The sequence below is a fragment of the Haliotis cracherodii genome, unplaced genomic scaffold, assembly GCF_022045235.1.
Source record: "Haliotis cracherodii isolate W230 unplaced genomic scaffold, xgHalCrac1.p SCAF_6, whole genome shotgun sequence".
NCBI classification, from domain to species: Eukaryota; Metazoa; Mollusca; class Gastropoda; order Lepetellida; family Haliotidae; genus Haliotis; species Haliotis cracherodii.
The window spans coordinates 66,031,572-66,047,094 of NW_027266319.1; the positions used below are offsets into that span (position 1 = coordinate 66,031,572).

At 41.1% G+C, this 15,523-nt stretch overlaps 1 protein-coding gene across 1 annotated transcript in view; it reads right to left on the reverse strand.

Annotated features, from left to right (window-relative positions):
* LOC139445122 (E3 ubiquitin-protein ligase RNF123-like) overlaps positions 1 to 15,523 on the reverse strand; it is a 53,961-nt gene that overhangs the window by 5,306 nt on the left and 33,132 nt on the right. The window contains 12 exon segments of the mRNA XM_071226222.1: positions 2,621 to 2,709; positions 3,829 to 3,920; positions 4,795 to 4,919; positions 7,243 to 7,327; positions 8,246 to 8,321; positions 9,968 to 10,156; positions 10,349 to 10,488; positions 11,877 to 11,967; positions 12,227 to 12,314; positions 13,917 to 13,957; positions 13,960 to 14,006; positions 14,591 to 14,665. Of these exon segments, the coding sequence (XP_071082323.1) occupies positions 2,621 to 2,709; positions 3,829 to 3,920; positions 4,795 to 4,919; positions 7,243 to 7,327; positions 8,246 to 8,321; positions 9,968 to 10,156; positions 10,349 to 10,488; positions 11,877 to 11,967; positions 12,227 to 12,314; positions 13,917 to 13,957; positions 13,960 to 14,006; positions 14,591 to 14,665 (1,138 nt within the window).

Here is a 15,523-nt window from a genome sequence, read left to right on the forward strand (position 1 = left end):
CACAGTGGATGACCATCTTGTTATGTAAGGAGTGAGTCAGTGGGTTATATCACAGTGGATGAACATCTTGTTATGTAAGGAGTGAGTCAGTGGGTTATATCACAGTGGATGAACATCTTGTTATGTAAGGAGTGAGTCAGTAGGTTATATCACAGTGGATGACGATCTTGTTATGTAAGGAGTGAGTCAGTAGTTTATATCACAGGTGATGAACATCTTGTAATGTAAGGAGAATCAGTAGGTTATATCACAGTGGATGAACATCTTGTAATGTAAGGAGTGAGTCAGTAGGTTATATCACAGTGGATGAGTGAGTGAGTATGGTTTTACGCCGCTTTTAGCAATATTCCAGCAATATCACGGCGGGGGACACCAGAAATGGGCTTCACACATTGTACCCATGTCGGGAATCGAAACCGGGTTTTCGGCATGACGAGCGAACGCTTTAACCACTAGGCTACCCGACTGCCCCCACAGTGGATGAACAACTTGTAATGTAAGGTGTGAGTCAGTAGGTTATATCACAGTGGATGAACATCTTGTAATGTAAGGAGTGAGTCAGTAGGTTATATCACAGTGGATGAGTGAGTGAGTATGGTTTTACGCCGCTTTTAGCAATATTCCAGCAATATCACGGCGGGGGACACCAGAAATGGGCTTCACACATTGTACCCATGTCGGGAATCGAAACCGGGTTTTCGGCATGACGAGCGAACGCTTTAACCACTAGGCTACCCGACTGCCCCCACAGTGGATGAACATCTTGTAATGTAAGGTGTGAGTCAGTAGGTTATATCACAGTGGATGAACATCTTGTAATGTAAGGAGTGAGTCAGTAGGTTATTTCACAGTGGATGAACATCTTATAATGTAAGGTGTGAGTCAGTAGGTTATATCAGAGGTGATGAACATCTTGTAATGTAAGGAGTGAGTCAGTAGGTTATATCACAGTGGATGAACATCTTGTAATGTAAGGAGTGAGTCATTAGGTTATATCACAGAGGATGAACATCTTGTAATGTAAGGAGAGTCAGTAGGTTATATCACAGTGGATGAACATCTTGAAATGTAAGGCGTGAGTCAGTAGGTTATATCACAGTGGATGAACATCTTGTAATGTAAGGAGAGTCAGTAGGTTATATCACAGTGGATGAACATCTTGTAATGTAAGGAGTGAGTCAGTAGGTTATATCACAGTGGATGAACATCTAGTAATGTAAGGACAGTCAGTAGGTTATATCACAGTGGATGAACATCTTGTAATGTAAGGAGTGAGTCAGTAGGTTATATCACAGTGGATGAAAATCTTGAAATGAGTGAGTCAGTAGGTTATATCACAGAGATGAACATCTTGAAATGTAAGGAGTGAGTCTGTAGGTAAAATCACAGTGATGAACATCTTGAAATGTAAGGAGTGAGTCAGTAGGTTATATCACAGATGATTGACATCTTGTTATGTAAGGAGTGAGTCAGCAGGCTATATCACAGATGATTGACATCTTGAAATGTAAGGAGTGAGTCTGTAGGTAAAATCACAGTGATGAACATCTTGTAATGTAAGGAGTGAGTCAGTAGGCTATATCACAGGTGATGAACATCTTGTAATGTAAGGTGTGAGTCAGTAGGTTATATCACAGGTGATGAACATCTTATAATGTAAGGAGTGAGTCAGTAGGTTATATCACAGGTGATGAACATCTTGTAATGTAAGGAGTGAGTCAGTAGGTTATATCACAGGTGATTGACATATTGTTATCTAAGGAGTGAGTCAGCAGGCTATATCACAGGTGATGAACATCTTGTAATGTAAGGAGAGAGTCAGTAGGTTATATCACAGGTGATGAACATTCTTATAATGTAAGGAGTTACACAATGTTTGTTGTTTAATCCACACTCCATGCCTCATGACAGTCAGCAGAGTGTTAAGCACCTATTCTAACCTGGCGCCCGCTGGGTATAGATAAAAGTGAAACAAATAATAACAAGAATAATATAGTAAAGAGATAGAGAATCTCACCTGAGTGTCTTTTGATATCAAATATATCAACACGAGTTGATAAAAGTGGAAGAACTCCTCGGCAAGCCTCAACGAGTGTTGATATATTTGATATCAAAAGACACGAAGGTGAGATTTTATTTATCATCCAACCTCATTCGTTGAACTTTCTCAGTTTGTAGACAGTAATAAGCAGTGTCTTAAGTGTAAAAAGTACTGCTAACAACTTCAGTAGCCGAGCCATTAGAGATGTCATTTGATTGTGACGTCATGGTAACCAATGACGTCACAATGGTCTGGAAAGCATTGTGATGCAATTTCATTGCAGCGATATCTACAATGTAGATATCGCTCAATGTCACCCAAGGGATATCTCCTGTTGGAGCCATTTTTTGGATGATAAAATTATTTGCCATCCAAACACTTACTTCACAAGGCTCCAGAGCTGAGTCTCTTTCAAAACATATACTCAAAACCAACAATCAATAAAACCTTCTTGTACAGACCAGGGCTAGTGTAAAACCCCATACTTTAACAACAGCCTAACAATTATCACTGAGATCACATGGTGCCAGTGGGTCCTGATACTTTGACGGAAATATCCATGACGCCATGGCTGCCTACCTGCAGGACTGATGACCACAGGGGATGAACGTAGCCGACCGAGGACTTGCATAGCATATCGTACACAGGTCTTCGTCTCTCACTTTCACCTGGGTGGGGTTAAGTAGATAACACAATCAGATGGACACAGAGTTACGTGTAAATGTAAATATGAAAACATTCAATACATGAAAGACACGTTCTGCTATTGAACCATTAATCAATGCAAAACTGATGAATATAAGTTAAACAGTGTTACATGTTTATAATTTCACATATTGTAATTATAACTGTAACACAATCTTGACTATAAAACTGTCAGTCAAAATAGATTTGCTTCAGGCTCTAGACTTCCATATGCTATGCTGGATCAGTCTTTGCCAAACCCTTTTGAGTCCACTAGCCTAAACATGGCTTTAATACATGTGACCCACCGGGAGAAAAGAGACCTTGTGGCTGCCAGGAAACAATTGTGCTTTGAAGTCATAAAGACATCAATTTACTTCTGAATAAAATGCCATATGTGCAGACTGTACATAAATATCTTATCTTTCTCTCCTTAGTTCATAATATAATAAAAACATTATTTCAAAACATTTCAGCATACATGTCTACTTTCAATTAATCAAACTTTATATCTAAAATCTGCAATCTAAATAAACAGTTACGTGTCTGAAAATGGGACTTTGCAAAAAATGAGTCCAAATGTTTGATGTCATGTATCTATGTAATAAATATGAACTGAAGGTTATGATTTATCTTTTTGTGGTCCTAGGATCCTGTAGTTTTAAATCATAAGATGCCAAAATGTGATTTTTCACCCATAAGGTCCCTCATCGCATGGTTGGACAAACCCGTGAAGATCCGGGGTAGAATAGGTCTTCAGCAACCCATGCTTGCCGTGAAAGGCGACTTTGCTTGTCGTGAAAGGCGACCAACAGGATCGGTTGGTCAGACTCGCTGACTTGGTTGATGCATGTCATCGATCCCAATTGCGTGGATTGATGATCATGATATCAATCACTGGATTGTCTGGTCCAGACTCGATTATTTACAGACCGCCGTCATATAGCTGGAATATTGTTGAGTGCGGCGTTAAACAACCAACCAACCAACCAACCAACCATGGTTGGTCATGTATATGGACTGGTATTGGCTAAGCTTAAAAACAGAATTTACTAGGGACTAGCAGCTTAAGTCCCAGACCGCTGCATGAATGGTTTACCTACCTGAGACTGTGACTCCAGAGAGTTCTCCTTGTGCTTGAGGTAGACTCGCAGACTTTCTATGTTTTCAAGCTCTTCCTTACTTACTTCCTCATCTGCAATGTATAGCACACCATTCATGTTGCTGCCGGAAAATCAACAAGAGTTTGCCTCTACGTAGCTATATCCCCCGCCCCTGTTGCAGAATTTATGACATAATTAAATCTAAACAAACCCTAACCTTTTTAACCCGAGGTGGAACTTGTCATAGAATTGTAAAAAAAAGAAGAGTTTGGAACCTAAGTCCATCTTGTTGCCATGGAAACGTAAAAAAATAAAAATTTCTAAAATTTCTAAATAGCAAAAGGCACCAGTTCAGCATGTCCCTGACAGACCTGCAAAGTTTGATGAAAACATATTGAACGGTTTATGAGTTATGCTCCGGAAATGAACCCTACCCTCACAGAACCCAAGTCCATCTTGTTGCCATGGAAACATAAAAAATAAAAATGTTTAAAATTTCTAAATAGCAAAAGGCACCAGTTCAGCATGTACCTGACAGACCTGCAAAGTTTGATGAAAAAATATTGAACGGTTTATGTGTTATGCTCCGGAAACGAACCCTACCCTGACAGAACCCAAGTCCATCTTGTTGCCATGGAAACGTAAAAAATAAAAATGTCTAAAATTTCTAAATAGCAAAAGGCACCAGTTCAGCATGTACCTGACAGACCTGCAAAGTTTGATGAAAAAATGTTGAACGGTTTATGAGTTATGCTCCGGAAATGAAACGTGACGGACAGAGCCCGTTTCTATATCCCCCGCCAACTTTGAGGGGCAGGAGATATAAAGTTCCACCTATAGTCTTTCAGAAACATGTTACAAACCTCGATGACACTGAATTGTTGAAGATAAACATGTTTAATATATTTCCCACAACAGTTTATCAACCAATCTAGAAACACATCTGAGCTTCACAGGCTAACTTACATGTCTTCAGAGAGAACTTTTTCCCTTTCTTGCCCTTCTCAGGAGGAATCTCCCCAAGAACAAAGTCGAGCGTGGACATCTTGAATCCCGCATCCAGCAGCAGGGCTCGTGTTGCCTTCTCTTGCCTACAGCATACAAGTACACACTTAAAGGTGGATCCATCTGAATCTAATGGTCTTGGACTGCCTAATTCAGTGTCTTGGGCAATTTACATGAGGCCCACATACTCTAATCTGAAAGGTTTAGCCGGCCAGGCAGCCAGTGGTCGATGACATGAGCAACCATCCACACCATCAGGGTACAAGCCTACATGCAGAAAGCAATATATTTGGGGGAACAATTGTATATTCGTATTTGAATACTTGGTATCGCAAAACAATTTTAACAGATCTTGATTAGAAAGTTTGAATTTTTTATTTCTTCCAACTTGCAACTTTATCCACTAATGTGTCATTGTCACTATCATGCAGAGTTGATGATGAAGGTAATGGTCACTCATCTTCACACCAACCCCCCTTTCTTATCCACAGGGGTCATAAACACCATGTGCATCTCAGTTTACAGGTATGCACATGGGATTCCGTGTCATCACAGGTCCTGAGCAATCTATGCTGCTGTGACAGGGGAGTGAATGCATCCGATGGTGAACTTGGATGATTGTGTGTCACTGTACATCAGCAACATGGGATGTTGCTCATACTATCAATCATAGGCTGATCTGGTCCAATAGTGATTATTAATGTTGTCACAGCCAGCAAACAAATCAACATTTGACATGGAGATTTATATTGCAGACTTACTCAGTAACAGCATTTCTAAACATCACATATGAATTGGACTGCTTTACACTACCGGTATACCAGCATACCAGCAAACTGCTTTTCAAACGACACATATTGCAAAATTATTTTTGTGTATATTTGGTAAAAAAAATTTAACAGGTGAGGTTAAATTTGGTTTAACATCCAAGATTATTGCACTTATAAAGTGACGTGCATGCACGTGTGTGTGTGTGTGTGTGTGTGGCTGCTTGTACTAGTCCAGCTAGCACACTGAGATACCATGCCACAGTTTCAACTTGAATACCCTACTCAGACACAGTATACTGACTCCGAGCCGACCAGTCCTTGTTTTAGCCCCTTAATGCCGAGCGCCAGACAGGGTAACAACAATATCTTTTGATATGACGCGGTGGGGTATCGAACCACGGACCTTCCGCTCTCCGGGCGGACGTTCTTCCACTAGACCACGGAGGTGGTCAAAAAATATAACAAGTTTCATCATTATTAATATCATATTTGTATTGTTTTGCACATTTACACAGACACTCATTCACAAATGATGTTCCCCTTCAAAACTGTTATCTACCCTGTGTCAAGAGCTACAAGATGGCGCCGACTGACCATACAGGCTAATATACACTGAAGTATATAGAAAAAGGGCTCTGCATGTGCAATCAGTGTCACCCACTATCAAACACTCTAGCTCCAATTATATAGAGGATATTCCATAAGCCACTCATGAAAATATCTCCTTTCTCCTGTCACTCGATGAGAGAAATATGATATTTTACTCGACACATGGAATATCTGATATATTATATACTTTTTGTGTAGTTGTCTACCGGAAAATTAATTTCTTTCTTTACAAATGTAAAACCTTGAAACGTAAATTCTCCCTACCTTACATTTGTAAATGTGACGTAAGAAGTAGTTTCATGTGTGCGAATTCTTAAAAGATATTAACAAAAGGGTCACTAAAATTCTTTATCATACATTTGGATATGATGATATACAAAATCAACTTCAACAAAAAATGTTCTTAAAACCTACGAGAACGCTGATTGGAAGCGAAAGAATACATACTAGTCAAGTAACAAAAATGGCGCTTTGCGAAACGAACAGTCTCAACTGATGAGTTTAATGAGAAACATACAGTTGATAATGAAATATAATCAAGAGAATAACAAATTGCAAGAAGCAATATTAACGCCGAATATGACCATTTGTCATTATTTTGCCTTATCAGTGTGGAACCAAAATAGAAAGTCAACAGTTTGCTGGAAGGTAACTGTTGTATGACAATAGTTCCGTCATAGTGTTATGTTCACTGCAGTGAAATATCAAGTGTTATGTTCACTGCAATGAAAATTTCACTTTCACTTACGCTTAAGTATATAATAAATCAATCACAATACAGATACCTATATCGCTTTATATAGCACACGGGGCGGTCAGGTAGCCTAGTGGTTAAAACGTTCGCTCATCACGCTGAAGACCTTGGTTCGTTTCCCGACGTGGGTACAAAGTGTGAAGCCCATTTCTGGTGTCCCCCGCCGTGATATTGCTAGAATATTGCTAAAAGCGGCGTAAAACCATACTCACTCACTCACTTATATAGCACGACAATGTTGTGGCCACTACACAACCCTACACATGACGCACATACCTCTCTCCTTGTGTGTCAATCAGCAGTTTGATGAGGATGCCTACAGCCACTGTGAGCACCGGGAAGTAGGTCACACTGTCCAGACCTGACCAAGCAGGACGACAACACATCAACAAACAAGTCAGTCACAGTATCAACACCATGCTTATTTAACAAGGGACATAGTGCTATGGATATACAACTTCTTTATTACAATGAATGTGACGTTTCGGTGTAGATATTACATCATTATCAAGCAAGTGATATACAAAATTGTGAAGAAGTTGTGCATAGATAAGTAGACTAATTATCCATAGAGTTATCTCCCCTGTTCATCATACAAGTCACTAAATGCAGGGTTAGAAACTAAGTTTTCTTCCACTAGTCCTTATAATGATAACATATAGCAAAACCCTTAAAAATGGCCAATTTCTTCTAGTCCTTATGATACCTTTACCATTGGGCAGTTTGGCAAGGACTATAGGACTAGTGCCAATTTCTAACGCTGAAATGCCACTTAAAGACGTTACCATGCTAATCATCAACATTTACCTCAATCCTGAGGCTGTGTTTTAACATCTGGGGAGGAATATTACATATCACTGGGCATAGACCATGATGCTCAGTTTGCATAAACAAGGCTAAAAAATAATAGTCTTGGTTCTCAGGCACCACCCGCATCATCATGTTTTGTTTTTATTTCCATTTTTAGAAAAAACAAAAATATTCCATAAATATTCCAATGCTAGTCAAATATGGTTTTCAGTATTTTACTCATCAAGGAATACATTTATGTAGGGAGGCCCTTTCTGAAGGTTTGATTGTACACAACTGTTTGTTTGGTTACACAACTGTTTATTTGGTCACATACTTATTTGCACAACCAAAAACCAAAAACCAAAAAAGACACAACCCGCCCGCACTATATTTTCAAAAACCATTGCCTGAGAACCAATTCTTTTATTTTTTTAAGCCTTATTGGCACTTTTTTCAAATTTACTAAGAGTGTGTTTGGTCAACTTACCTGGCAGGGGTAGTGACACCAGCTTTTCAAAAGCACCATTCTTGGATGTGATTCTGCTCATCACCTGACTTAGTAACTAGAGAGGTAAAATAACATGAATAAATATCTCAAAGCTAGATATCCATTTTAAAAAAAGGGTAAAGTTGGCTTTAAGTGAGTGAATTACTATTTAACATGGCACCAGGTTGCAGCCAGTATTTCAGTCAGTTCAGGTGTTACAGACCAAGGATCAGAAGCAGGGTGAATCTAGGATACAAACCAATGATCGGCAGATCCTTGCATGGTTAGGGAAGCAACTTTGCACATCCTTAGACCACTTAGCTATCCTTGCTCCCTATCTAGTTTGTAAGATGCTTGCAACATGTAGAAGATATTGTTCATAGGGCTAATGCAACAAAGTGACAAAAGGAACATCATTAAAATTGTTTGATGCAACACTGACAGTCGGCCATGATACAGGACACAATGCCAAGATCACATTCTGGCATGGTGCCCAGATATGGCAATGCACATGACATATTTAAAGTGATTAGCTCTTTCAGATATCTGATGATTGACACTGTGTCACTTGTGGGTGTGACAGTTACTATGGAACAAAGCCCTAACCTGGGGGTTCCGGTGTTCTTGATGATTCTTGATGAGTATTTGAAACTTGGGATTCAGTAAATCTTTACCTTTTAACATCATGATGAAGACAAAGACACCTTGATACTCATGCTAACTTTGACACACTGTTGAGTGAGTGAGTGAGTGAGTGTATATTCCAGCAATATTCCAGAAATATCATGATGGGGGACACCAGAAATGGGCTTCACACATTGTGCCCATGTCAGGACTCGAACGCGGGTCTTCAGCGAGACAAGCGAACGCTTTAACCACTAGGCAACCCGACCACCCAGCACACTGTTGAGAAACTTGAAGACATCAAATCATCCAAGAACAGACGCAGACCTACATGTTACCACAAAGTATGAGACTAGATCTGTGTGTCACTAAGCCTATGGTTACCTGCATGATGCTCTTGAGGAAGAGTTTGGCAGAAGGCCGTGACCTACACCTTACCACAAGGGAAGAGACTAGCTCTGTGTGTCACTAAGCCTATGCTTACCTGCATGATTCTCTTGAGGAAGAGTTCGGCAGAAGGCCATGACCTACACCCTACCACAGGGGAAGAGACTAAAGTACTCACAGAAATGAAAATAAAACTGTTTTTTCGACCTCAGATCTTAAATAAATGCAGTTAAAATATAAAATATGTAAATATTCAAACAACTAAATTAGTACTAATTGGGCCGTGGCACAAATACAGCGTATCAAATGTTTTTATGCCCTTTTACACGTAAAAGTGTGTATAAATGTGAATAAAACAGACTATTGTGAAACAGGGCATAACCAGGTGTAAGTAGATCAAGGTGACCTATGACACCTTGACGACAGGTGAGAACAGGTGCATAATGCCTATAGTCTGTTTCTGCTATGTCAATTTGGACTTAGTTTTATTTTTGAAAGTTGAAAGTGCCGACAAATTACCTCCTGTAAAGTACATTTTGTATTGTTCACTGAGATCAAACTAGCAAATCCAGACTAGTAATTTTCGAGTTGTTTTGGTATTTCGTATTTACAGCTATGTAACACTTTGTGTCGATTTTTAAATTGAGAAAAACAGTTTTTTTTCATTTCCGTGAGTACTTTAGCTCTGTGTGTCACTAAGCCTATGGTTACCTGCATGATTCTCTTGAGGAAGAGTTCAGCAGAAGGCCGTGACCAGTCTGTAAACAGCTGCGAAGCTATGGACACCACCATCTCCAGAACCCTGAGTAGACACACGGAGATCTCGAAACACGCAGCACAGATCTTCAGCTGCCGCCCTTCAAGGAACATGTGTTCTGTGTGTGATACCAACTGGTTAATCTGAGAAAAAAAATCAGAAGGTACTAATATTGTGACTAATGAATTAATTAATTACCAATATCAAACCCAAAACATACAGAAAGCAAACAGAAACATACAATTTTACGCTTATCCAAAGTTGTAATGTATAATCAGTAGTTCACTTAGATGACGAATTCCATTGGCCAGAATATGTATCAGTGACAGTCTCACCTCCTGCATGATGCCCACGAACTCGGAGAAGGACCAGTTCAGTTGGTTCATCAGAGTGTCCAGGAACCGGGTGGACATGGCCTCCTCATCCAGCAGTATCTTGGCCAGGATGGACTGATACACGTACGAGGGGCACGGCTCTACAAGGACACAAGTAGAGATTGATACACGTACGAGGACACGGCTCTACAAGTATAGACTGACACATGTATGAGGGGCACGGCTCTACAAGGACACAAGTATAGACTGATACACGTACGAGGGGCACGGCTCTACAAGGACACAAGTATAGACTGACACATGTACGAGGGGCACGGCTCTACAAGGACACAAGTAGAGACTGATACACGTACGAGGGGCACGGCTCTACAAGGACACAAGTATAGACTGACACATGTACGAGGGGCACGGCTCTACAAGGACACAAGTACAGACTGATACACATACGAGGGGCACGGCTCTACAAGGAAACAAGTAGAGACTGATACACGTACGAGGGGCACGGCTCTACAAGGAAACAAGTAGAGACTGATACACGTACGAGGGGCACGGCTCTACAAGGACACAGGTATAGACTGATACACGTACGAGGGGCACGGCTCTACAAGGGCACAAGTATAGACTGATACACGTACGAGGGGCACGGCTCTACAAGGGCACAAGTACAGACTGATACACGTACGAGGGGCACGGCTCTACAAGGGCACAAGTACAGACTGATACACGTACGAGGGGCACGGCTCTACCTGGACACAAGTACAGACTGATACACGTACGAGGGGCACGGCTCTACAAGGACACAAGTATAGACTGATACACATACGAGGGGCACGGCTCTACAAGGACACAAGTACAGACTGATACACGTACGAGGGGCACGGCTCTACAAGGGCACAAGTACAGACTGATACACGTACGAGGGGCACGGCTCTACCTGGACACAAGTACAGACTGATACACGTACGAGGGGCACGGCTCTACAAGGACACAAGTATAGACTGATACACATACGAGGGGCACGGCTCTACAAGGACACAAGTACAGACTGATACACGTACGAGGGGCACGGCTCTACAAGGAAACAAGTAGAGACTGATACACGTACGAGGGGCACGGCTCTACAAGGACACAAGTACAGACTGATACACATACGAGGGGCACGGCTCTACAAGGACACAAGTACAGACTGATACACGTACGAGGGGCACGGCTCTACAAGGACACAGGTATAGACTGATACACGTACGAGGGGCACAGCTCTACAAGGGCACAAGTACAGACTGATACACATACGAGGGGCACGGCTCTACAAGGACACAAGTATAGACTGACACACGTACTAGGGGAATGGCTCTACAAGCATAGGTTCGTTTTACAAGTTCACAACTGCTATCGATCACAATGTTTCAGCATCATTCTGACATAATTTTTTAAACAATGAGAGTTATTAAATTGTAATAGATATCATTTTTTTTATCTGTACCAATATGGTTTTACTAAGTTTTACATATAATCACACAGTACTCACTCTGAAGACTGACAAAGCTGAACTCTGTGGGTTGGACCTTAGAAGGCACCAAATTTGGCAAGAAGCGATATCGAAATGCAAATCCACAACCCTGGAAAGAGAAGATGAGATGAAAGTTTAAACAAATTGTCACCATGCATCATGTGAGATAAAAACATTAGAACTAATTAAACCTCACTATAGCAAACATATACCTCAACTACCACTACACTGCTTGCACTTTCATCATCAGTAGTGGCTTTAATGACACATTACTTACACACATATAACAGGAAAATCTTCATGGTGACATTTTCTTTTAACCTCAGCTAAGAAACATAGAAACAAATGATTGAAGCGAAGCGTCTAACCTTCCACAATCTGACCAAGATCCAGTTTGTGTGTGCCCAGGATCTGTTCTCATAAGGTGCTATAAGTGACTTGATAACAGATGCCTTCCTAAAGAACAAAACAAAGACATAATTTAACAAATGTTACATTTGGGATAACACTTTCTTTGTAAAGTTCAGATTCTAGTACTTTTCTGGGTTAAGTCCCATCCGGGATTCGAACCCACACTGCCAGAGTGAGGCACCTAATCGCCAGCACACAAAGACAGCGATCTAACCCACTCAGCCAACGAGGCCTCGACTTTCCAATGAAAGTCTGACAACTCGTAGTCTAGATCACGTACTTTGTGTACCCCTCTGACAAGTGTAAATTGGCACTGCTCCCATGGCTGAAAGGCTATGAACACACAATGCCATTTAGAAAGTGGTCAAATGTAACAACTGTTATATTTGGATAACACTTTCTTAGTAAGACATTTACCAGTTTGTTATTAAGTCATTAGGAAGGCAAAAGATGGTTCTCTAAATAATTGGTTAGGGATGGCATCATGTCTATATTAGCTGTAAAACATGTGCCAGGCAGATATTCCTTGGATATCTGGAAGCAGAATATACTGTTTTATATCTTGAGACACAAGAAATGTTTCATTATTCTTTTCCCTTAAACTTACAGGTCTTCAAGGTCAACACATCTTCCCGAGGCAAGAGAGTTAACTGAATATAAAAGTCCAGTTTCCACCCTTGCCAAACTAGGCTGGTATTATGGAGTTGGCTGGACTAACAAGTTTATGCAAAGTCCAAACAAAATCTCGCAACGAAATTGAAGTCCAGTTCGTAAACTGTAATGCAGATTTCGGTCGATTGCAGGATTTGCAAAGCATGTGCACCGCCAACTCGTTGTCAGCAGATCTTTTCATGTTTTTAATCAAGGTGCTCAAGTGATTTGATGCACTTCGTGATGTAAGACCCATTTTATCACAATATAGATCTTGATTATTGATCAGATCGTCTTGACTGGGCGCCGCCATTTTGTTTGAAGCAAATGCAAGTGATACGAGGGGTGGAATCGGATTGGTCCATAGCAGAGGCTTGGAAGGGACTTAACTCGTTATAGCCACTAGTAATTCCAGCCTAGTTAGGCAAGGGTGGTAAATTGACTTTTAAAGTTAACTCTCTTGCCCCGGGAAGATGTGGTCAACACAACCTACACCAATCTAATATTTCACAAGATGAGATTTTGAATTGATGAATTAACTCCTTCATGCTACGCCTGTAGAGAACACTGTAACTGGTATACAACACATGAGTGAGTTTGGATTAACACTACTTAAAAAAGTATCAAAGTTCAGTATCAGCATGTCAGCTTGATGTGTGAAGAAAGCCCAAAGCCGAGAATGGTGCTGACAAACCAAGAAACATAATTAGCAAAAAATAACTTTCAGGCATGCCTAAGGGACACAAATGGGCAGTTTACTGGTCCCTATGTGCCCCAGATAGTATAGTGAGTGAGTGAATATGGTTTTACGCCACTTTTACAATATTTCAGCAATATCACAGCGGGAGACACCAGAAATGGGCTTTACAAATTTTGCCCATGTGGGAAATTTAACAACTTTAACCACTAGGCTACCCCCCCCCCCCCCCCCCCCCCCCCCCCCCACACACACACACACACACACAACCAAGATAATACAGGAAGACAGACACACACCTTTCCCATGGTAGAGCCTCCAGCACCTGCAGGGTGCGGGGGGGTAGCAGGTGAAGCAGGCCAGCGCCTGTACCAGGTTGTCCCTCAGGTCTGGAACACAAACACACACCATCATCAACCAGCCAACAATTCCATACCATCATATTACTTGATTCATCCTTAGCTTTCAAACCAGGCTACATACATTTCTGTATCTATCTAGTCCCTGTATCATGTTATGTATCATGTTTCGGTCCGGTCCAGTCCATTTCGTTTCGTTTCGGTTGAGTTCGGTTCGGTTCAGTAACGTACCGTTCCGTTCCGTTCCATTCCATTCCATTCTGTTCCGTTCTAATCCATATCAAACCACTTTCTCTGGCAATGACTTCAGGACGTCTAGTGTGGGGAGACCATTACTCATGTTACTAAATGTGTATCCCATCTTTGTCCAAAACCAAATGAAAAGCTTAATCTTTCTGTTCCGAGCTGATGTGGAGGATGGAAATGTTTTTTTTGTGTTATTACTGGACAATCGTGATCAACATCATCTGGTATTGCCTACATTCACTAACCAATCTTATACTGCACATTGAGCATGTCCCTCAGTGATGAGGAATTTTGCGCTATAGAAGTAGCCTTATTATTATTCATATTCATTGTGATTAGTGGCATCAATGTTTAGAATCACGACCTACCATTGCTGACAATCCTGGAATCAGCAAAGTGGCTCGTCAGGAAGTTGGCATACTTGACTAGAAGTTCATCATAACCTGAAACAAGACACATGGCATTTACTTCAACATCTTCACGACTTCATCACCTGACATCTGGGCGGTGAAACAGATCAAGTCCGCCCCAAACATAAAGTCAGTGTGTATGCTTTATAGCAAATTTTAGGAAATTCCAGCAATTTCAAGGCAGGGCCACACCGGAACTGGGCTTCATAAATTGTACCCTGTGGATTTGAACCAGGTCTTGTAATCAGCAGATGCTGTAACCATGACGATACCTCCCCTCACCCAGGTACAGACGAATGTTACTGCATCTACACTGCACACACGTGCACAGAAGTGGGGAACAATATTATGGATCAGTTTGTGATTGCAGCTGCTGGTCCAAAGCCTAATTCTTCAGAGTGTCAACTCCGCTAGTGATGGTCCTTAAGGTAAGACTGTCATCTACTTTAAAAGTCCCCAAGAAACAAGTTTTGGCAGTTTTTTAATTCTTGTCAAAATCATTCTTTGTTCCTGAGTGAGGGATGTTGTTTCAGAGGTTGTGATCAGGATATTTCAGATACATCATAGTAGCCTGCAGGTATTCAGGTCTGGGCCCCACAGACCAGTGGTTAACGGCAGGTTAGTTTAAACTGTATGACGGCAGTCTGTAAATAATTGAGTCTGGAGCAGACAATCCAGTGATTGACATCTTGAGCATTGCCCTACACCAATGTGACACTCAATGACATTAGTCACCTCCACAAGTATGGGTTACAAGATCTAACCCAGACCTTCACACAGAGGCTAATAGCAGTGCACCAATCCACGCGACTGGAGTAACATGACACACATTCATCTAGGTCATGCATTAGACACACATGAATGTTGGGACCAATGAGATCAGGGGTAGGA